This window comes from Gekko japonicus, unplaced genomic scaffold (assembly GCF_001447785.1).
Source record: "Gekko japonicus isolate JY-2015 unplaced genomic scaffold, Gekko_japonicus_V1.1 scaffold288, whole genome shotgun sequence".
Classification (NCBI taxonomy): Eukaryota; Metazoa; Chordata; class Lepidosauria; order Squamata; family Gekkonidae; genus Gekko; species Gekko japonicus.
The window spans coordinates 523091-547202 of NW_015173682.1; the positions used below are offsets into that span (position 1 = coordinate 523091).

At 43.5% G+C, this 24112-nt stretch overlaps 1 protein-coding gene across 1 annotated transcript in view; it reads left to right on the top strand.

Annotated features, from left to right (window-relative positions):
- LOC107120373 (attractin-like protein 1) overlaps nucleotides 1-24112 on the top strand; it is a 910146-nt gene that overhangs the window by 501625 nt on the left and 384409 nt on the right. The window contains 1 exon segment of the mRNA XM_015423059.1: nucleotides 19887-19965. Within this exon segment, the coding sequence (XP_015278545.1) occupies nucleotides 19887-19965 (79 nt within the window).

Consider the following 24112-nt stretch of genomic DNA (forward strand, 5'->3'; position numbering starts at 1 on the left):
TGGCCAACTTGGGAGCCAGCCGGACCTCCGTTCCTGTGCGTTCCTGCCCAAAAATAGCCCTGGCCAGAACTATGGCTTGCCCAAGGTCATCAAGCAGCTACAAGTGAAGGAGTGGGGAATCAAACCCGGTTCTCCCAGATTAGAGTCCGCACACTTAACCACCACACCAACAAGATGGAGGAGAACAGCAGTGATGAAAATGAGGAAGAGAACACAGCCTTCAGCACAGCAGGCAAGTGGGCAACTGAGCCAGCAAGCAAGGAAACAAAGAGTCAGTGACAAAAGCAGCATCAGAAGAAGGGAGGTGAGAGTGGACAAGTGAACAAAGGAAAGTAGGCAAGCCAGTGATAGAAGAAGGGTTCAGAAGAAGCATGTAGGAGAACAAATGAGGGGGAGAGAAGTAGGAGCTCCCCTCCTCCCAAGTTTCTTGTGGATCCCTGCTAAAACCTTATGCTGCGGTAGGGTTGCCAGGTCTGGGTTGGAAAATACCTGGAAACTTTGGGGGTGGATCCAGGAGAGGGTGGGGTTTGAGGAGGGGAGGGGCCTCAGCATGGTACAATGCCATAGAGCCCACCCTTCCAAGCATCCATTTTCTCCAGGGGAGCTCATCTCTGTCAGCTGGAGATCAGTTGTAAAAGCGGGAGATCTCCAGGCCTCACCTGGAGGCTGGGAACCCTATGCTGTGGGAATATGTATTTAGATTGAACAGCACAGACACTATTCATATCTCAGAAAATTTTACAGCATATTTCTGGGTGTAAAAATGTATTGGAGTCAATTTCTAAAAGATCTTGACAATGATAGTGTTTTCCCTTAAGATCCTTGTGGTTGCAAATAATAACATGATCCGTACTATAAGGTAAGCCCAGCTGCTGCCACAACCATGCTTCCTCCTTCTCTCCCCTGCTTCGTTGGGGGAGGGGCTTGCCAGGTCCATTATGCCCTCTCTGCCCCTGTGTGGTAGGAAGAATAAGAGTTTATTTCCAACATTTCTTCCAGTTAAAATGCATTTAAATCCAGTTAAAATTTCCACTTAAGAGATTTCAGGAAATTATGGTGGGTTGCCTTTTGTTGGTTTTGTGACAATCTAAGGCACAGTTTTAAAGTTAGGAGGGTAAAAAGTTTCCATTTTATTTAGTGGAAAGAGAAGTACGGGGAAATTATGCACTGCAGGTGAACTGGAACTCTTTAAACTCAGCTGCCACTGTGAAGGTCTGCCAATCCCCTGGTTGCATTGCCTCGCAGTGTTGCCTCGGCCCTGCCCACAGAACCGGCAGCCAGCATCTCGCCCTCAGTCTGCAGGGAGCCAGCGAAAGAGCAGCAAACCCTCCACGGGGAAGAAGGAGGCAGACCTAGCAAGCGGCAGCAAGCAGGGGAAGCACTCACCTTCGCTGCCCTTCATGGCCTCTCTCCCTCAGCTGCAAGGCTGTCAGGGTGATAGCTCAGCGGGCTGCACCACAGAGAAGGCTGCCCAGTGCCTTTCAAAGGCTCCCCCACCTTCCTTCAGCAGCAGCAGCAGTGCCAGGGAGGGTCTGGAATAGAGGAAAGGAGCTGTGGCTCCTGGAAAGCTGGACTCTCCCCTGAGTAAGACACTTCTCTTGGCTCCTGTGTGGGACTAACTGTTCCATCAGTAGCTTTTGGTAGGCAACCAAGCTTGCTTCTGTCAGTAAAAAAAAAAAGGACTTTCAGCATAAGCCCCATTTCCAGCTTGGCCACTTTCCTGTCAGAATAAACTTCAAACGGCTCTCTCTCCTTTTTGGCTCTACCATGGCTGGCTTGCTGGCTAATGAGATGGGCCAGCGACCATAAACCATTCTCTTCAACCCCCTGCTGTGTGGCTGACTTTCCCCTAGGGTTGCCAATCTTCAGGTGGGACCTGGAGATCTCCAGCTATTACAATTGATCTCCAGGTGACAGAGATCAGTTCCCCTGGAGAAAATGGCTGCTTTGGAGGGTAGAACCTATGGCATTATCCCCTGCTGAGTCCTTCCATCCCCCCCCAATGCTGCCCTCCACAGGATCCACCCCCCAAATCTTCAGTTATTTTCATAATCAGAGCTGGCAACTGTCCTTTCTCCTCAGTGCCTGTTGCTAGGCAACCAGGTTCTGTCAGTAAAAGGCCCTTTCCACACCTCTTTTGGCCTTTGGGAGAAACCTCATTGGGGCCAGTCCTGATAGGGTTGCCAACTTCAGGTGGGAAATTCCTGGACATTTGAGGGATGGAGCCTGGAGAGGGTGAGGTTTGAGGAGGGGTGGGACCTCAGACAGGTGCAATGCCATAGACTCCATCCTCCAAGCCAGCCATTCTCTCATGGGGAACCATTGCTGCCAATATCCAGGTGGGGGCTGGAGATCACTCAGAATTTCAATTGCTCTCTAGGAGGGAGGGGGAGGAGGTGGAAAGCTGAAGCCAGGGAGCAGATAACGGTACATTGACGGTTGGCTGGGAGGGAGAAAGGGTTGCCAACACCAGATTGGGAAATTCCTGGAGATTTGAGGGGTGGAGCTTGGAGAGGGTGAGGTTTGAGGAGGGGTGGGACCTCAGACAGGTACAATGCCATAGACTCCACCCTCCAAACCAGCCATTCCCTCATGGGGAACCATTGTTGCCAGTCTCCAGGAGAGGGATGGTGATCACGCAGAATTACAACTGCTCTTCAGATGGCAGAGATCAGTTCCCCTGGAGAAAATGGTGGACTCTGTGTCATTATACCTTGTTGAGGTCACCACAACAAATTGATGCTGAGTGCCCAAGGCCGGCGCACTCTCCCAGAGCCTCTTTCTAGAGCTCGTTGTATTTATTTCCACAACGGGCCTTATTCTTAGTAAAGAATATTTTACAATGTCATGTAGTACTTGCATGTAACTGTGCATCCCCACATTCCTTTCATCTTCTAGCCCCAATTCTCTTCCAGTGCAGTACAGCTGCTGGTATAGAAACAGAAGGCTATCCAGCATTCAGTGCAGAGTGCTCCACTATGAGTTACTCTACGCCCAAAATGGCTATTAGGAGTAAACAAGTGTGGGCCTGTGATACTCAGGGGGAATTCCCTTCCTCCCACTTTCTCACTGGACCTAGCATGACTAGGCTGCACAGCTGACACCAGGCCCAGCATGGTGCCTGTGCTATGCAGCCAAATATTTTTTTACTTTGGGGTGAATTTAAAACCCTCGTGTATTTTGTTGAAGCTTTCATCTAAGTTTGCAGAAAAATCTGTTTAGTGCAAGTGTGGCCCCAGTCTGTGGATTTCAGTAACCACAGATGGCCACACTTGGGAAACTGGCTGGCTGGATGGACGAATGGATAATGCAGTTCAACCATGCATCCATATTTTTCCTACTGAGGTTCCTTTCCAAATTTACCAAGTCATTTGGCTGGGAGGAGACAGGCCCCTGTTTATGTCACTGCAGTTAGTAGACTTACAAGTGGGGGACCCAAAATGACTTGCAGGGGGCATCTCATCCCCCCTGCTCCACTATGAAGTAGATTAGGCTGAGAATCTGTAATCAGCCCAATGTCATCCAGTGAGCTTCCACAACTGAGTGGGAATTAGAACCTTGTTTCCCCATATCCTAGTATGAAACTCTAACCACTACACGACACTGGCTTTCAGAGGTGGCTGCTGTTGACCACTAGTAAGCAGCTGGGCCTGGGTGAGTCACAGAACTTGTGTGGTTGCAGGTTGCCTGGTGACTGCTGCCAGACCTGTTTCCATGAGTCCTCCCTCAAAGACTGAAATAGCCCTGGGAAGGGCCTTGTCCCTCCCTGTGCTTCTTACAGACAGAAACCAAGGCTTCAACTGGCAATGCTGTTATGGTTGCCTGGAAATGGCCACAGACAACATTTGTTTGTTAAAAGCTGTGGGCACTGTGTCTGTTATTTTACAGATTTTTAACTCCTTAGTGTTTTTTGTTTTGCTTTATATTTCAGATTTTTAATGCAATCCTGGGGTGTGTTTTTCAGGTTTGTAGAAATATCTATCTCATATGTTCATTGATCTGATTTCCAGATTTAAGTATATACAGATTTGCCCACATTGAGAATTACATATATTGATAAGCTCAGGCTACCTGTAATTGCTGTTTTTGGATTATTGTTTCTAGTGCAAGTCTGCTATGAACTTCTGTCCTTGGTAACCTGTATGACAACAGAGTTAATCCAAACCATTTTAATTTATGGATAGAAGTGAATGGCACTGTTCACAGAAGTATAAGTTACTGATATAAATAGACTTGTGTGCAAAGGAGTGCTGTTCTCTGTATGGTGAGTTTCAAATGAACTTGGGTTATTACTTAATTTGAGAATTTCATTTCAGAGGCAGAACTGCACATTAACATTTAAATGACTTTTGATTGCACCTGCATTTTAATAGATTATTTTAGATTATATAACCCATATTTAGACTTTGCTTGCAGTCCTGACTGAAAACTGATGCTATGGCATCAATAAGACAGTGGAGGGAGTTACGAGTGAGTGAATTCTACACGCAACCTTTTCCAGACAAAGAGTACTAGGGCACATAAACTGTCAGCTGAGGGGATGAAAAACCAAAACCAAAGCAACAAAGAAAACATCTTGGCTGTTATGTATGAGAATAGTTGTCCTGACTGTAAAGATCTTCGTAGATAAGTTTGACAGTTTTTTTAACATTGTTGTAGACGCATGAAATGTTTTTTCAAAATGCAAGGTTTTTTTAAATCTGATCCAATAGGCTAGTTCAACTTTGGACTCATTTTAAAATGGCAAACATTTCCCAAAATGGCTGCTTGGTAACAGCTAAATGGTTGCTTGAGTGGTGGGTGGATTTTGAATAATTTATTATGAAAGTTACCAAAATTGGTATTGAAAAACAAATAAGCAACCTCAATGTATCTTTATTTGTTTAGAAAGTTAGTATGCTGCCTTTCCAGAACCTACTCAAGTTAACTCACAACTAAAACAGTACCAACAAGTCAAGCCAATAATGTAAGCCTTAATATCTGTAGTACACTATAAAATAGCATGCATTTATTAGTTTTATTTAACTTATTTAGGGATCATACCATAAGTTCATCTTACCATACCCTAAGTTCATCTTCAGCATTAACTTTCCCATGAACACAAATGTGTAATTCGAAGATCTTGACGTGGTCTCTGTGCTTCACACCCATGGGATCTAGTGCGCACGCGCTGGATCGATCGGCATTGTAGCAAGCTCTTTATGGATTTTCGCGCCCAGACCTCGGGCATGCGCAGGAACCCCACCATGCATGCCCAGAGGGGTGGGCGCATACATCCCGCCAGTTCCTTTCTTACCACCACATTGGAAAGACCCTTTCTTCGTCAGTCTGATCGGTTCGCTTTTTTGGCTAACTTTGCTTTTCGGATTTTTTCCTCAGTTTTATTTTTTCTCTCACTCTTCTTTGTTTGTTCTTCAAAAAAACTCAAAAAATTGTTTTTCGTGTTGAGGGGGAAGTTGCCGGTTTTACCTCAGTTTAGCCTTCGGGCTCCCCCCCCCACCCACTTATTTTTCCTCCTTTTGGTATTTTTTATGGAGAAGTGGGGGGGGGGGTTTCAACCGCTGTAAAGGTTGCGGCAGCAAACTAGCTCCACCTGACCGCTACACCCTTTGTATTTTTTGTTTGGGGGAGTCTCATTGACTTGAGTCTTGCCGGCACTGTGCCAGGTTTTCTAACCAGACATGGAAAAACCGAGCTGCGTGCCTTGAAGTGGCGCTCCTTGAGTCGGTTTTACATCCTCCCTCAGCAATGGAGTCCGAGAGACCATCGACATTGACGGCTCCGGCATCAAGGCCTGCCTCTGACATCAGCCAACCAACATTGAAACCACCGGCATCGAAGGCACAATCCTCCACTTCCACTCCAGTGAAGAAGAAGCCCAAGCCAAGTAAGGAGCACAAGTCCACAAAAAAGGGCTCTTCTAAGTCCCTAAAGGCGGCAAAGAAGGGGAAGGTAGCGGTGTCTGCACTGGGTGATGCCCCAAAAGTCCCTCCCGCTCCAACGGCAGTATCGACATCAGAGGTCCATGCCCCTCCACCGATACCGACCATCCAGCTCCTGGACTCCCCTATACAACAGCTCGAAGACCGTCCTTACTCCGATATCGAGACGGTACAGCTCCTTACTAGTCCTATGGATGCAGAGGCTTCTCCCTCTCCTTCCCCGTCGTCGACATAGACGGTGTCAGAGACTCCTGGCATCGATTCATGTTGGAATTGACACGCCTCTAGCAGCATGCAGCATCACCCTCCACGTCTGCTTCTTGAACCTGCCGATAGCGATGGCCGAGCCTATAGGGACCGCTCTCACAGACAAGCTGCTCCTCTGTCTCCGAGATGTGCCCATTCCAGAAGTCCCCCCGAGTCTTTATTCCCCCATCACCACCTCTGTCTTGAAATCAACGCCAGCTGAGGTATCTCTACGGGGGTTATCCACCATCCATGCCGTGGTTGACTCCGGCAGGCTATTCAGACTGGGATCGGTACTTGACCCACTCTGTCCACAGATCAAGGTCACCCTACAAATCCAGACCTTCAGCGTCTCTGTCTCGTCCTCCGGCAGACGATCCTTCCCACCATAATCCGGAACTTTGTCGTCCCAACCCCCAAGTCGTACCACCAAAGATTTTAACTACTCAAACGGAAGTCACTTCTATTCAAGTGCCAGATCAAGACTCCTTTAATTCCGCAGAAGAGGATTCTGATACCGAGGCCTCTGAGGTGGACACCTCTCCTGACCATAAATCTCCTAACCAAGCTGTCGCAGATGATCTCCCTATATCTCCATCTGACAATCTCACGTCCTATGCAGACCTTGTGAAAAGAATGGCCCATTCTCTAGGCCTCTCAGTCGTTCAACACCAACCTCAGGTTACAGATGCCATTTTCGATATCGTGCAACTGGATACCTCTACTACCATTGCACTGCCCATGTCTGCGGTCCTTCTACAAGCTGCGAAAACACCATAGGAGAAGCCTTCATCGGCCCCAGTGTCAACAAGACGCCTGGACCATATGTACAGAGTCCAGGAGACCGGAGCTGAATTTTTATTTTCCCACCCTCAGCCCAACTCGATGGTTGTTACATCCTCGTTCAAATCAAAACGAACGCACTCTGCACCTTCTGATAGGGAAAGCAGAAAATTGGACGCGTTTGGGAGATGCTTCTATTTCACGGGAGCATTGGGAGTTAAAACCACAAATTATTTAGCCTGCATTCTTATTTATTTCAGCCTAACTACGAAAAAACTCTTTCTGAGCTAGGAATTTTTTTCCTGAACACTCTTTTTTTTTTGTTAAAGAAATCTTGGTGTATTTATAAAATTACAGTAATTCCAGAATTTCATAATTTCCTGAATTTTTCGGTTCATTTGTATCTTATTCTTTTCTGTTGCCATACAAATAATTTCATCAATTCAAGATTCTTCTATCCTATGCACTCCCTCTCATTGATAGAACTTCACATACAGTGAGTCTTGATACCAGTTTATGTGAATGTTGCCTATTTACAGTGTTTTTTCTGTGAGCACATGAATATTGATCATGGGGGATGATACATATTAACAGAGCAACTGGGACTAAGTGTGTATGCACAATGCTGTGTACAAAATTTAGAGAAAGAACAAAGGGAGATTCCTAATGCATCATTTGCATTTTGGAAGCAAGGCTATGTAATGCACAATTGTGAAATCTGGGGAGAAATTCAGGTGAAGAGAATTTTGGGAACATCCCTACCTGTTAGTGGAATGTATTTGATCAACATATGCTGTGAAAGCAATACTAGAGTCATTAACATTTATTCACTATTTTTGTCATATCTCAGTACAGCACACTGTTTGATCACAGCTCAAAATCCTTTTCTTTTTTAAAAATAATTTTATTAAAGTTTGAGTAAGCAACAACAAAATCGAACAGATGCACATTCACAATAAACAATCAAAGTTCATACAAACAGAGATATAACAGCCAATTGACTGTACAAGCGGTAGATTGGTACATTACATCATATATTAGTGTGAAAGTGTGATAAGAGTAGCTTCCATTATTCAGCTCTGCATCAGTGTTCAGATAGGCAGTAATTGATAGGGTGCGTAGGGTGGGAGGAGTGATCAAAGTAGTACCAAGTCCCTGTAATATTGGTTATGAGGTAGAATGCCATTCATAATGAAATGTTCATAGAATGGATACCATTTCTCTGCAAAATTAGTTTAACTAGGACAGATTTCTGATTGATGGATGTGGTCTGTTATTTTCTCCATCAGGAAGTGTTCCCATACCTTTGCCTACCAGAGTGATTTCAAAGGAGGCAGATGTGACTAGGGAATTTCACATTACCCAGTTTCTCCCAGTTTCAAGCCGGTATTCTTCCGTTTTGAGGTGAACCGGTACAGGGCTGCCATTTCACACATGGCTTGCCCCTACCAGAAACCATCCGATTCAGAAGCGGTTTGGCATTTCAGACACACACCGCTTTGTTTTCCCGCTGTTTTCTTCCTGTGCGGGCGATCGATTTTTTTTTTAAAAAACGGTCGCTTTATAGTGCTATAGCGCTATAGCAGTATAACAAAACACTCCATGCATTCCAATGGGATTGATATAATGCTATTCCATTATACCGTTATAGCGCTATAGCGCTATAACGCTATAAAGCGAACGTTAAAAAGAAAAAAACAGCCGGAGATCGCCCGTGCGGGCGAAAAAAGGCGGGAAAATAGCGTATCCGAACCGGGAGAGGGAACTGGAGACTACTCAGAAGCGGTTGACAGGTAAAACGCTTCAGTCCCGGTTCCTAAACGGGACTGAAGCTTTTGTGTGTGAAATGACAGTTACATTACGGTAGGGAACCGATTCTCAAACGGGTTCTGTCTGAAATGACAGACCAGAACCTGTTTGAGAACCGGCTCCCTACCGGGAGATATCGCCTGTCTGAAATTCCCCGTGATTTCCACTGTGATGCAATGCTGTCTTGGCAGCAGTTAACTACTGCTGAGGTCACGTCTAGTGGCTGGAATTGGTATATCTTGCCATTGATTTAGGAATATGATTTCTGGTTGTAGTGGTACTACATATCCCATTATGAGATGTATCTGTGGCAGGTCATCTCTCCAGAAGCCCTTTATGCTGTCACATTTTCACCAGCAGTGGGCATAGGTGCCCACCTCTTCACATTTTTTTCCAGCAAAGGGGAGTGAGAAGACGTGATTAAAGCTAGTTTGTGGGAAGTGAGATACCATCTCATCAGGATCTTAAAATTTCGTAACTCAGTAGTCATGGCTGATGTGTTGGTTAGGGTGGCAGACCATATGTTAGACCAGTGATTGTCCATGAAATCAATATTGCATTCTCGCTCCCAAGATTGTTGGTAGGTTAACAATTTGGTTTTGTCCTGTTGAAAAAGTATACTGTATATCTTAGTGCAGGTGAGTCATCCAGTAGACTTTCAAATTTAGTTTTGGGGGCAGCTAGAATTGCAGGGAGGCTTTGTTGTGATGCCATGTGGTTCAGCTGAAAATAGAAGTGCCATGGTATCGTATGGTTTATCTTCTGGTCTAGAGTTGCCTTCACTATTGTGCCTGTCTTGGAGAAGACATCAATTAGGTGAGTGACATCTGCTTGCAACCAGATGGTTGTCACACCTGAGTCTTTTCCTGGAAGGAACTAGTCTTGATGTAAGGATGTGGTTAAGCAGGAGAGCAGAGGGATCTATTTGTGCCATAAGGAGTCCCATGTTTTAAGGATGTCTGAGAGAAAGATCTGTTGATTGACTGCAGATGGGTGGGCTTGTTCCTTATTATCCCTTGGATGGTCATGGAATGGAGGATTGGAAGATAGGCTTTAATCCAGTCAGCTCGGCTTCCTTCTGTCAGCATTTAAACCACTATTGCCAAAAGGGAGGTGGTGTGATATGCTGTGTTATCTGGATATCTCAGTCCACCTTGTTTATTGCTCCGACGAAGTGTGGCAAAGCTGATCCTAGGGTGTTTGTGTTGCCACAGGAACTTATTTAGTGTGGGATCTCCAGAGGTAATCTTATTGGGATGGCCCAAAAGAGGAATATCAATTGAGGAAGGATCATCAAGGACATCTCTGAATGTCTCTTGCCTTGAAAACTCTATGGGGTTACCATAAGTCAGTTGTGACCTGACAACAACAAAAAATTATAAGCCTTATATTGAACAAGTCTGATACAGTGGTTAAAGTGTTGGTCAACAGCCCAGGAGACCCAGGCTCAAATCTCTACTGTGCCATGAAGGTCATCGGGTGACCTTGTGCCAGTTATACTCTCTCAGCCTAGCCTGTCTCACAAGATTGTTGTGAGGATATAATGGGGGAGGGAACTTCTATTTTCAGCTGAACCACATGGCATCGCAACAAAGCCTCCCTACAGTTCTAGCTGCCCCCAAAACTAATTTCAAAAGTCTACTGGATTATTCATCTGCAGGATATAAAGGACTGTTCACTAAGATATACAGTATAGTTTTACAACAGGGTGGAACAGTGATCACTGGAGGTGTAGGGGAGAGCCATTTATAAATTTCCTGCATTGTGCACAGGGTTGGACTAGATATCCCTTGAGGTCCCTTCCAACTATATGATTCTATGATCCTTAATACATGCCAGGCAGTTAGAAGTGCCATGGATGAAAGTGATGTAAATAAGCTAATGAAAAATTGCTTCCTGACCCCAACATGGCAATCAGCATTTCCCTGGGTGTGTAGGAAAGGGCCACAAGAACGAAGCACTGATGCAACCCTTCCTGCCCTCCCTCTCATGAACTGCATAAGTTCACAAGAATCAGTATTGCTGTCGATGGAGGTTAGCAAGCGACTAATACAATTTAAGAAGCAAATATCACCTTACTCAGCAGCCACCCATCAACTGAGATGCAAATTTGGAAAACAGCACCACTGCCAAACACTGGTTGACTTTATATTGTATTTTAACCAGCAATAAACACTAACTTAATTGCAAAGTTCATGTTAGTACTCCGAAGTGAGTGGTATCCCGCCTTAACAGCTTGCCCTTTGCTGAGAGATTGAGCAGCTGTTTGTAGGCTGGTTCCACATCAAGACCTAAACAGAGTATTGCATCATGGAGAACAGGTGGACGGAACCTGATCTACCAATAGGAAGAGACCTTTGAAGCAGCTGAAAATAATTTAAGAATTAGTTCACTTCCTGGCTATGGTAGCAGCAATATCTTTCCTCAGCCAGCAATGAGGTAACAAACTTTGGTGTTTGGGATTTTGTCTGCTACATCAGCCATGACAAAACCTCTTTCAAATCCACTGATTTGATTTGATTTACTCACTCCATTCGCTTTCAGAGATTCAGTCTCTCCAAGACATGTAGTTTCCCAGCTTCAGAAACTACAAACTTAAGGAAAACCATTTGTTTGTGAAGAAAAATAGCCTTTCATGCCTCATCATAGAGAACTGCCTGACATTCATACAGTCGACAAGTATGTTAGAAAGTTCAGTTTCTCACAGCATGGATAAGACAGGACTGTAATAATTATTTATCATATTGTAGCATATTTTGTGCTTTATAGTATTGAGCAGGTGATTGCTTGCAACAATGTGCAACTCAGCCTAAAGCAGTATCATTCTCAGGATCTTCTAAAAATTGTAGGTAGCACTGTTTCCAATTTGTTTTCACACAGAAATATACTGTAAATGTTTCTATGAAATATCAATCGAAATGCGCTCTTTCACAGCACTGTGTCTTGGATTCAAACTGATACTATCTGCCCACAGTTCAGGGAATGGAACTTTCTTTGTAGATTTGTCTTTTCCATTAGACCTTTCTGCTCTTTTTGAAATAGGGCTGCCAAGTGGGGGCAGTGGGCAGGTAAACCCCCTCTGGAGGCCCGATTTCTGACGCCGTGGAATCGGGCCCCGGGGGAACCCCACCCCTGCGTGCGCGTCACCAGAAAGTAACGTGGACGTGCCGGGCATGCTGGGGGCGGGGTCACGGCCATACAAGGGAAAACTCTATGGTTTTCCCTTGTATGGCCGTGGCCCCACCCCCAGCGTGCCTGGTGTCCTCCCGTCACTTTCAGGTGACGTGTGTGCAATGCACACGCGCACGCACAAGATGCCAGCCGGGAGCCCCCCACTCCCGGCGAAGATACACTTGGCAACCCTATTTTGAAAGCCCACTCCTGAGGGTTAAAGTACCCTTGAAGATGGTTTGGGACATGAGGGGGAAGGGCTGCTATAGCAAGAAGCACTTGGCCTTTTATTCCTATGTGAACTGTTGCTTAAATGGAGCAAATGCTCATGCAAAATGTGAGGTTTCCTTTTCCTATTATAAGCTATTATAACCACCCTCATACCCAATACCATGCTGTTCTTGAGGCTCCCCCAAATATCAGGAGCAGATTTTCAGTTGGCATGGAAGGGGAATGTGCAAAGATCCTTTCCTCAGATAACACTGTTTTTTGGGTCTGAATTCTAGCCAGTTTCTTTAAGGTAATAGTGTAAGTAGTAAATGTCAATATTGCTGTATCAATATTTAAAAGAAAAATATTTTTATTTTGAAAATATGCTTACCCTCTAATAAAAACAAACACTGAAAATGTTACAAGCATGGACATCATTTGTATATGAGAATTCTCGTAACCACATATAACAGAAAAAATTACCCATAATCCCTTATTTTGGAATTGTGAAAGAAATTGCAATTGTTATTATTTTGTCTGACCTTCCCTGGACTTGTAATGCCATTTCATTGAGATTTTTACAAAGAAATGCCAAAAAAATTGAATGTGTACGTATAAATAAAGACATGTTTTCATCAGCTCCGTCTCCTCCATCCCCCCCTCGATCTCCCCAAGGCGGCGGCGAGGCCGGTCCTCCCCCCTGCCCGGCATGCCTGCCTGCCGGCCAGCTCCAAAAAAAAGGCGGCGGCGAAGCCGGTCCTCCCCCCCGCCTGCCCGCCCGGCCTGCCTGCCGGCTCCTCCTAGGAGGAGGCGGCGGCAGCGGCGACGGCGAGGCCGGTCCTACGGCCGCTCGGCTGCCCACCCACCGGCCCGCCCGCCCGCTTCTAGGAGGAGGAGGAGGCGGCGCGGCGGCAAGGCCAGCTACAGGGCGTTCCCTGCGCATGCACAGGGGACGCTCTGTCACTTTCGGGGGGATTTAAACATCCCCCCGAAATTTTTTTCAACTTTTTTATTTTTATTTTTCCCCCGGGCCCCCAGCTGCCCCCGGAGCGCTGATTTAGCGATCCGCACTCCGGGGGCAACTTGGCTATTAGATATATAGATGGCACCAAAGCTCTGGAATTCTCTCCCTAGGGAGATTTGTCTGTCCCCGTTGCTGTCTTCTACCAGCATGTGAAGACTGCTTTGTTCCATTTGGCATTCCCTCAATGATCCCATCTTCCTAAAGAACGTTTTTATGTTTTAGAGGTATTTAACTCTTTTTAAAGTTGCTTTAATGATGTATGTGTTTATATGTTTTATTATAATGGTTTTATAATGTATATTTTCAGTATAATGGTTTTATAATGTAATTTTATCATGTATCCTTTAAATTATTAGCTGCCTTGACAGCCCTTGTAAGGGAAGAAAGGTGAGATGGAAATTTTGTAAATAAATGAATAAATAAGGTAGATTGAAGTGATCTCACTCATTTTTATACTTGTCTCATTCCATTTGATAGTCTGTTCTAATTCAACATAGGCCCAATCACTTGTTTATTTATATATAACAATGGCAGTGTTAGCATTGCTTGCTTTTGTAAACATTGTATAGACCAGTGATCCCCAACCTTTTTGAGCCTGTGGGCACCTTTGGAATTCTGAGATGGCATGGTGGGCATGGTGACAAAATGGGTACCACAAAATGGGTGCCACAGTAGGCAGAGCCAGCCACAAATTATTCCCGCAGTCACACAGTGAAGATCTTTGTAGTGTGGCGGTAGGTGCTGCCAAAGCAATACTTTAAAAAATCTGCACAACCAATCAAATCTAAAGTAGCCAATCAGAGGCTTTGCTGGGCCAAAGCCCTACCTGACCCCCTTCCTAAAAACACCTGTTGGACACCAGACAAGGTATTAGTGGGTACCATGGCACCCATGGGCACCACATTGGGGACCCCTGGTATGGATGATGGTATCACAGAGCCCCTCAATTAAGCATTTTTAGCTACCTCCTTTTCATGTGGCCTTGTGCATCATGCTAAGCTTACTACACAGGGTTATATCTCAGGGTTTCATTAATTGCCACAACTCCTCTGTAGGCTGCTCCTATTTCCTTTCACAATGGAGGCAGAGACTGCCTTGAAACAACATCATGCTTCTAAGCAATTCTCTATGAACAAGGATCATCCTAACTTTTCTTACCTGCTTCTCTTGAAAGATTCTCCTACATTTCAGAATACTTTTTTTTGCAGGGTGATTTTGAACTTGCAGTACTGTGTCAGTCTCAAGCATCCAAATACCAGGAAATATTTTATTTATTCCTTGCAGGGAGAGGTTGGGGAAAATACATCTAGCTTTTGCATAACTTTATACAGGTATTAATGTGCAGCACTGATTCTAACATTTAAGCTAGAGACAATTACATCTCTGTAAGTAATATGGTGGGCAACAGTTTCCCATGGAGCCCTAAAGAAGGCTGCGTTAGTTCAGTCAGATTCTATTACTGTATGTAAACATTTTTACCCCACTTTTTCTTCCCAACAAAACTGAAAGCAGCTTATAAAACAAACAGATACAGTAAATTTCACTCCTTGGAGCCAATCTGGTATATAGCTCTTCCACCTGGCTCAGATGTCTCTGCATCCCACTCCCTTGATGTTACTCAGACACTTCGCTCTCTAATACAGTCCCCAGGGTCAATCAGATGCCAGTTAATTTCCCTCACTATCCTGCCCCTGCCAAATGAAAGTTCTAGGAGGCTCAGTTACTTTAGAATAACAAGTCATCAAAGTCAGTTGGATGCCAGGAGTTCTTGCCATGAAGCTACAGGTCCCTGATTATGTTATTAGTCGGTACAAAAGACAGGTTAAAGAGTGTTCTTATAAGATTTTTGTTTATTTGAAGGTTTTCTATACTGCCTTTTGACCCAACTCAGAACCCCCAAGGCAGCAAACACAACATACACCTACTAATATCCCTACTCCTGATACAGTCAACCAACACAACCGATATGGGCCCTGCGGGATCTTATGCAATTCTTCAGGTCCTGGAAGGCAGAGATGTTCCACCAGGCTTCACCTGAGGACAGCGACATCATGGCTGGCACCCTACCTGAGACCCTGGGTCCTGTGGCTCCTAACCCCCTGTACATGTGAAGCACTCACAGTCCAGATGGGAGGGAACTGCAAATTTTTTGCCACTTGCTTTTAATTATTGCATTATGCTGGATATGGCTTTTATATCTTTTTATGGTTTTAGAATGTTGTTCATCGCCTAGAGCCCCACAGTCATGGGGATTAGGCGATTAATAAATGTAATGTAATAAATAAAAAAATGACCAGGATTTGAGTCATAGGATTTGTATTCCCTACCTGTATCTTGGTATCCTTGGTATACCTACAATATCTAAATTAGATACAATGCATTACATTTTCGTGTTGCTCTTAATATTGGGTAATAGCTTTTGAATGGAATTTCAGAAACTATTTCACAATGAAATTCTGCTTTCCTACCAGAAATCTTATCCAGAAATTCAAAAACTACATTATAGCTTTGTTTAATACTGCAGTTGGGTGAAAATTATTCTTCATATAGTTTCATAACATTTGACTGTTCAAAACATTTCACATGCTTTCTCAGTATCTAGAAACTTGGTGATTTTATACAACTGTAGTTCAATCTTGTCTTATGTCGTACTATGCAAAAAAGTAAGCTCAAGAGCCAGAGTGATTGCAGGTGTGCTCACTAGTGCAGTACCAGTGCAATCCTAAAAACACTTCCCTGGGAGTAAGCTGACCAGAATAGGATTCTGAATAGACCTGGTAAGTATTTCTCTCTAAACTATCCAGCATACTATTTCTACAAACCCAATCAGGATGATGCAGTAAGATCTTGGGCAAGTCAGACGTCAATAGAGAGGAGATACTGTGAAGGGAATAAAAGTACAATTGTGTTAATGTTGTGAAAACCCGAAGGGTTCTCCTGCAACCCCACGCCTTTTTCTGCTGACACTGATAGAATATTGCAGATGTAACATATGAGTGTAAGGTCATCAGAATATATCAAGTTCCGGCTTCCGGTTTGGCTCCTGCGAATGGCGGACGCATCCTCGGGTTGCTCCCGAGGTCGTCTCGCCCGCCCGCGGTGGAGGAGGGAATCCACGCGAGCGGAGACCTGAACGAGCCGCTCAGGAATGGAGGAGCTTGGATCCGGGGCGCTTTAGGGCGCACTAGGGGGGAGTCTCTCTTTCGGCCGAGAGGTCGGAGACCGAGGCGCCTGCCATGCCCTGCCCCAATGGACCTTGCTGCGTGAGCGACCCCGTTTCACGGGGTTTAGCGGAGCCACCAGACGTCACCGAGTGATAAAGCGACCATCCGAAAAAATGGAAAAAGAAAAGATCGGCTTAACTGTGAGTTGTCAAAATGCAGAGAAAAAGAACTAAAACCGCTTCCCCCCCCCAGCGAAAAAGTCGAGGAGGTTATTCCTCTAACTGCATAAGCGAAAAAGAAAAGGAGGGGGGGAATGGACTGAGCGAATAGTGGTGTTTTCCTTTGATGTATTTGAAATAAAGCAAGAAAAAGTTTTGTTTCTCTGGAGCGCATTTTAAGAACTTTATTGAAAATAAACAATAAAAAAAGATGTCGGAGCTGGGCAAAGGCAAGCGGAGAAGAAGGGAGGGACTTCCGTCTGGGCGTTTGCTTATATGTGAGAGCTGGCTGCTTAATGCTTGGATTATTTATGGCTGTGAATCTGACGGGGGGATTGTGAAAAATGGAAAAGTTTGAACTGTGACAGCGAGAAGTGCCTTGTAAGCGCTTATAAAAGTCAACAGTTGCGGAGGAGGATCCAGCGGAGAGTTTGGGAGCGGATAAAAGCGAAATTGAAATTTAATACCATTCTCAAAGCTGGAGACCTCCTGAAACGGCATGAAAGGAAGAGGATTTATAGCACATGAACTGAAAGAGTTAACAGCAACCCGAAGGACGATAGAAAAAAGCCGGAAGGTGAGGAAAACAGAGGAAGCTCCTCCACGTCATCGGGAGTGTAAAAGTAACCAGCACGCAAAGAAGCGGTTCTGAATGCGCCCTGAAGAGACTTTTTTAACAGAAATTCAAAGGAACATTACTAACATACTAACATAGAATTACTTGTGACCGGATTGAAAAAAGATGTTTGACAACACACAGAAGAAGCCTAAGAAGAATGTTTGGACATTACTAACAGTTTAATTTACCAGTTAATATATCACTCAGCTTTCTCTTTCTCCCACTATATACCCCCCTATTTTTCCTTTTAAGCGAAACACCTCCCCTTTTTAGGAGAGTCAATAAAATCTTTATTAAAAAAAGAATATATCAAGTTCCCTTATACTCCGTTAGACCATTTGTACACCTATCTCACTGTTGTCTGACTGGCAGTGGCTCTTCAAGATCCAAGCAACTTTTCCAGCACCTGTTGCCTGATTTTCTTCAACTGGCAATACTTAATAAATACTGAGACCTTCTGCATACAATGTATGTGCTTTATTACTGAGCTGTGGCTTATATCTGGGGAAAATCCATAGCTTCAAAAGTTCCAGGGAAGATGGAACCCCCTTGCCAATGATATTTGCTCACTGATTTACTTGGGAAGTGCCACAGAGCTGAGTCTTAGAAGGACGTTGGGGAAACCAGTGGAAGTGCGACTTTCAGTGTACCAAAGTGATCATGAAGCGTAATGCACAACCACAGTATATGTTGCTGACTAGCTTGCTGTGGTGTAAATGCTGTTGAATATCCAGAATGCAACCTACATCTAACTGAAAAACAAGACTCCTGTAGATTCTATTATATCATGACTTTTTTGTGCCCTCTCCTTACAACTCACTAATTCGACTACTGTGAAAGTTGGTTTCGCTGAACTGTTGTTCTCTATAGAACTTTAACAGAACAATTTCCTTTTAAGTGCTGTTCACAGCATTTCACAAAGTGCACAGAAGAAGCTAATATTGCTTGATTTACCAACTCAAGCCATCTGAAAAATTAATATCTTGACCATCTAAAAACCCTGAATACTATGAAACCACAGGAATTCAAAAGCATAGAAGTACATGGAACGTAAATGTAATCTAGTATCCCTCTTTCAATAATGCAAACTTAATTTTACCACAGATATTTATCTACTCTGCTTTTTAAATATTTCAGCTGTGAGGGTTGTGATAATTTCTTCCAAGTGAGGCAGTTGCCGCATAAAAAGCTTGCTCAAATAAATTTTGGATTATTTATGATTCTCTCCATTACCTTTTTTGTAAGTGATGTGCTGGAATTGTTGTTGAATGGTTAGACTAGTCTGATGAAGCCAGGATGTCTTAAGAACTTGTAGGTGAACCAGAAGTCATCCAGCAGCAGCTACAAATGACTGGTGATTCCCAGGTCAGGACGTAGAATGAAACACTAGAAGGAGATCAGTGGCAGAATTCTATTTGGCAAAAGTATGAGAATGCATATGATGTTGTGTAATTGAAACTGAAGGTTAAACCAGATTAATAGAGAATTAATTGTGGTTAGGGATTCAGTATTAATCAGGAGGGTTGCTTGCTCTAGATGTACTTTTACATTCTGGTTGTAGCCCTAAAAACACTTTCACACTTCCTGGGAGTACGATCTAGTGAGTAAAATAGGATTGACTTCTGAGTTGATGTAGTTAGGATTGCTCCCAGTCTCTCTGAATGGCCAGGTTTGTGTTTGAGAAGTACTGCCAAGTGACAGTTATGACTTGGAATGCCTTTTTTTTTTTAAGTTTCATCTAGGACACACTTTCCTGAAGACACTGAAATCTTACTTTTAACAATTCCTTGGATTTCCTGCAGTGCTCTTCACATGACCTCGAAGATTTAACTAATTCAAATGCCAATGGCTTATCTTTTACCAGGAGAGGATTGTGAAGAGCTTTTCTCCTGACTTCGTATTAGATGCCCTGGTAGCTTGCTAATGGGCAATTATCTCCTTCCCCTCCTCACTGCAGTCCCCCACCACCAATTGCCTTGGTCCATGGTAATCCTGGAACTTCAGGAATCAACATTCCTGGGATTGGAAAGAACCCATTAAGTTAAACCATTTGTTTCTGAACTGAGCTTCAGTCTATGATTTTTAATTGAGAGTTGGTATTCCTAGCTGTCGTCATCGTCATCATCATCATCTTAGTTACAATTTGATGTATTTATATTTTTGATGTTGTAAATGGCCTTTGGTATGATAATGACGGGAAATCCTTTTTAAAAAACTATTTCATTTATTTATTTATTTAATTCATTTATACTCTGCCTTTCTCCCTAATGGGAACCCAAAGGGACTTACATCATTCTCCTCCCCTCCATTTTTTCCTCATAACAACCCCATGAGGTAGGTTAGGCTGAAAGTGTGTGACTGGCCCAAGTTCACCCAGCAAGCTTCCATGGCAGAATGGGGATGCTAATCAGAACTTAGTCAGACACTTCAACCACTATACCATGCTGACTACTATCTGTTTTGAGAGAATTATAACTTTAGAAATACGTTTTGAATAACTAACATCTATTATCAGTCATAACAGAGATGGGATCAGTACTCTGCATTTTATTTTGGAGTTACTTTCTCTCTGTTGGAAGCTGGAATATATATTCTCTTTACCCTTTATTGCCTTTGTGCTATCAACCATCATTTCTGTTCCAGAAAAGTTGTGCAAAGCCTTCTGGTCTCTAATTCATTTTTCTTGGTTTCTGATTGCAGTTGTTTCTTGTCACTGCTGTTGGTGGCTGCTGTGGTCTGGAAAATCAAACAAACCTGCTGGGCTTCTCGACGGAGAGAGGTATTGTTATATCACTGGGATTGCTAGGATGGGGAGGGTGATGGTCCAGAGGGAATTCAGAGCTGTAGGGGAACAGACAACCTGCCTGTCATATTTCAGAAATTAAGTGATGCCTTTAAGAATGCATCCTCTTTTCTAGCAACTCTTTTGTGTAATTCAAGAACAGCATCATCTGCCTTAACCTGGGCAAATGTTGATCATTTAGTACATGTGTAAGCCCATGAAAAAATTCAGTTAGTGTATTGGACTCTTACATTTTTGGTTTTTGGTTCCCACTTGTTTACAAATACATTCAATGTAACATTGAAACAAAAACAAATATTACTGTGATATTCAGTTTTTCAGATTTATATATTTGTCAAATCAGCAGTCATTACGCCAAGCCATTCTAGTTGTCCTCTAATTTCTCTGACTTTTGTGCCATCAGTTTGCTTTCCACCCAAGTCTGGTTACTTCCCTGCAATATTCTTGTATTATCAGTTTCAATTATCCCTCTTCATGTGGTCTAAACATGCACATTGCCATCTTTCTCATTATGTTTTCCATTTTCTGGTATTTTTCTTAAATCATAAAACTGTTTAGGAAATGTGATCCCTAAAGCAATACTCAAATTTTGATGAGCTACAGTTTTTCTTGTAAAATGGGTGGAAAGTTTGTAGTACTCATTCAGTTATGTGACTTCTTTTATTTTTCCTTCTGTGTGCTTTGTGGCAGAGCAGAAAAGTCATTTCTCTTACTTCCCTGTGCTCAGGTAAAACACAGGAAAAAGAAAAGAGGGCCCCTCGGGAAGGACGTTACCTGTTCCTTCCACTTTTCTTGCTCTCTTCAAATGCCACATATGCAGGAAGAGATTTTCCCATGTTTCTCAAGTGTGTGTGCTTTTGAAAAATCATCTGAACAGTCTTAAGCAGAGTTACACCCATATAAGTCAGTGGTCCAAGAAGGGCGTAACTTGCCCTGCAAGATTTTGGGGTCCCCCTTGCAGCCTCCTCTGCCCCTCCCCTTTTGCCCAGGGCAGCCACTTGCTAACCACCACTTAATGCATAGAGTGATGGAATACACTCTTACTACAGAAAACATGCCCAGTCGCAACTCGTTCTGTATCTGTGACAGGGCCTGTCTATTTCAAGCTTTCTACACAAACTCTTAATGTAAGGCCTGCTCTCTGCTAAGCACTGTGTGAGTGTAAAAAACCACCATTGTCTGTGTAAACTAGTGTCGTTGGTCTGCATGACAGCTCAGATACATAGAGTAATATCAAGCACACAAACACATGCAATTCTTTATTTACAGGCAAAGAAAGAATACAAGATTTGCCACATTTATCTCTGGGGCTAGGTGCCAAGTCACAGGGTTCAATGAAACTGTGTCCTTGTCTTTGCTATGTAGGCACTGCATTTTGCTCAAGGTAACCAAAAGCAGCAACAGCAGCAACTTGGGAAGGTGGAATCTTTAGACTTTTCCCACCTCCTGTGCTCTTGCTCAGCCACCACTGTTGCTCCTCGTTTGCCCACATGTTCTGAAAGTAGACTCTGAACCTTTGACTTTCATGATGGGGAAAATTATACAAGCTAACAACAAGCAAAATTGGCTTCTGGCCAGAAATGCTTGGGAACTGCAAGCATAAATATTTGTTACCTTCACACTTTTAATTCCTAAGCTGCCACTGACACTTTTGTTGGGAGAAAAGCTGCCTGTGGTGTGTGTGTGAGTGTATACTAAAGAAAATGTGTTTTCTTTCTTGTATAGTAAGTTTTTCAGTAGATGAAGTTAGTGCAGGGTTTTTCCCCCCAATTAGGTTGCCAGGTCTGGGTTGGAAAATATCTGGAGACTTTGTGGGTGGATCCGGGAGAGGGCGGGGTTTGGGGAGGGAAGGGGCCTCACTCAGCATGGTCCTGTGCTATAGAGTCCTTCAAAGCAGCCATTTTCTCCAGGAGAGCTGATCTCTGTCACCTGGAGATGAGTTGTAAAAGCAGGAGATCCCCAGGCCCCACCGGGAGACTGGCAAGCCTACCCCCAATCTTGCAAAACATTTCAAGTTGATAGGGAACTGGTTGGAGAACTGCACTTAAGGAGTAGTTGTCAATGATATTTTATCTTTTTGGAGGGAGGTATCCAGTGGGGTGCCACAGGGTTCAATTCTGGGCCTGGTACTTTTTAATATTTGTATAAATGATCTCATTAAATTTGCTGATGACACTAAATTGAGAGGAGCAACTCAACCATCAGTCTATCAGTGTCATCATTGTCTACTCAGGCAGTGGTTCTCTAGGGTTTTATCTCTAGAGGATTTTGCCCATGCCATGCTTTGTTTCTGAGCCGTTGGGCCTGGCTAGGGGGGTTCTCAAGGATTTCCAGGTCCCCCTAAATTTCTGGAGAACCCCTTCCTAAATCCCACATGGCTCCGCCTCCATAAATAGTGACAATGGCCTGTGACGTCACTGGCTCCTCCCTATGATGTCACTGGGCCTCGGTTCTTTTAAGGACCTGGCACAGCAATGCCTCTGGCCCAGCCCCCCCCCCCGGGAAATTGGAAAGTCTACGCCTTTGATAGGGACTAACCACAAAAATACAGTTCGGTTCGTGGGCAAATCACAAACTAAACCACGAACCCAGTCAGCTCACATGCAATCCAAACTGGATTTGTGAGGTTCATGCCTGAAACAGCAGAACTGCAGGAGCAGCCTGCTCCTGAAGTTCAGTTGTTTCAGGCTCTAAACAGCTGAGCAATGGGAGCAGGCTGCCCCCACGGCTGAGCTGTTTCCAATCTAAACAACTGAGCTGTGGTCCCCCACCATGAACCTCCACAAATGACATCAAGATTTGTGAAAGTTCATGGCAGTTCTTCAGTTCCTGAACTTCACTTCATGAACCATGAATCGCCCAAAATTCATGATGAACTTTAATTTGTCAGCCGGTTTGTGCCCATTGCTAATATGGCCATCAAGGAATATAAACAATGTAGGAACTTCAGGGAATATAGACAATATATGAACTTCAGTATGTATAACTTGCACAAAGTACTATGATGGAAGTTTCATTTTTTTAAAAAAACATTCTGTCTTTAAAAGGTAATAATAGCCTCCTATGTGTTTAGAAACCTTTACAGATTTTGGCACATTTCTCTGTGTTAGATACTTTTTTAGTTAGGGTTTAGCTGGCAAAAAAAAATCTTATGAATTAATATTACTGTTGCTGCTGTCACAACTTTCATGTGAATGTTCTAGAGATAAGTGTCTTCTATCAAATGATCTTGTGGAAGTGGATCTTTGGATCCAAGCCATTTGTACGTAATAGATATGTCACATTTAGATACTAAGTAATTGCAGGGTATTTATCCACAGCTGCAGGAAGAAGGAACTTTTTTACAGTATTGAGCCATGGAAATGTAAGTGTATATCATTAGAATATAATCATGCAAATAGTTCCTTGTAAAAGACTAGAATAGTTAGCCAAGATTACTTCATATTATGATTCACTGAGCTTTTATGTTTCTTCTGAAATGACATAGCATGAACTTGTTGTATTTTGTAACCTCCCTGAAGTTCTTTCAGTAACTTCTTGAATGGCAATGATATGATTTCTCCATTATCTTAATTAATTTAATAATGTGGATTTATATAGTTATTCTTACTATGGCAAAATGAATGATATTTCATATGTTAAAGAAAATATCTAATTTCAAGAAAATTGGTTTACCTATGTACATTTGAGGATATCACTGTACAATTTCTTTTCTTTTTTTTGGCCCCCCGGAGGGGATTTTTTTAATTGCATTTTTAAATGGACTACAAACTACAGTGAAGATAGGGGAAGGGAACTACAATTAAGGAGAAAGAAAAGATAACCACTACTAACTAAAAGTGCTCATCTCCGTTTCAAAGCCGAAGAGCCAGCGCTGTCCGAAGACGTTTCCGTGGTCATGTGGCCGGCATGACTAAACACCAAGGCACACGGAACGCTGTTACCTTCCCACCGAAGTGGTACCTATTTATCTACTTGCAATTTCTTGCTTTCGAACTGCTAGGTTGGCAGGAGCTGGAACTAGAGACAGGAGCTCACCCCATCTTGCGGCACCCGGGTCTTGAACTGCTGAACTACTGACCTTCCACAGCCTGGGAGATCATTAAAACAGACATGCTAAAAT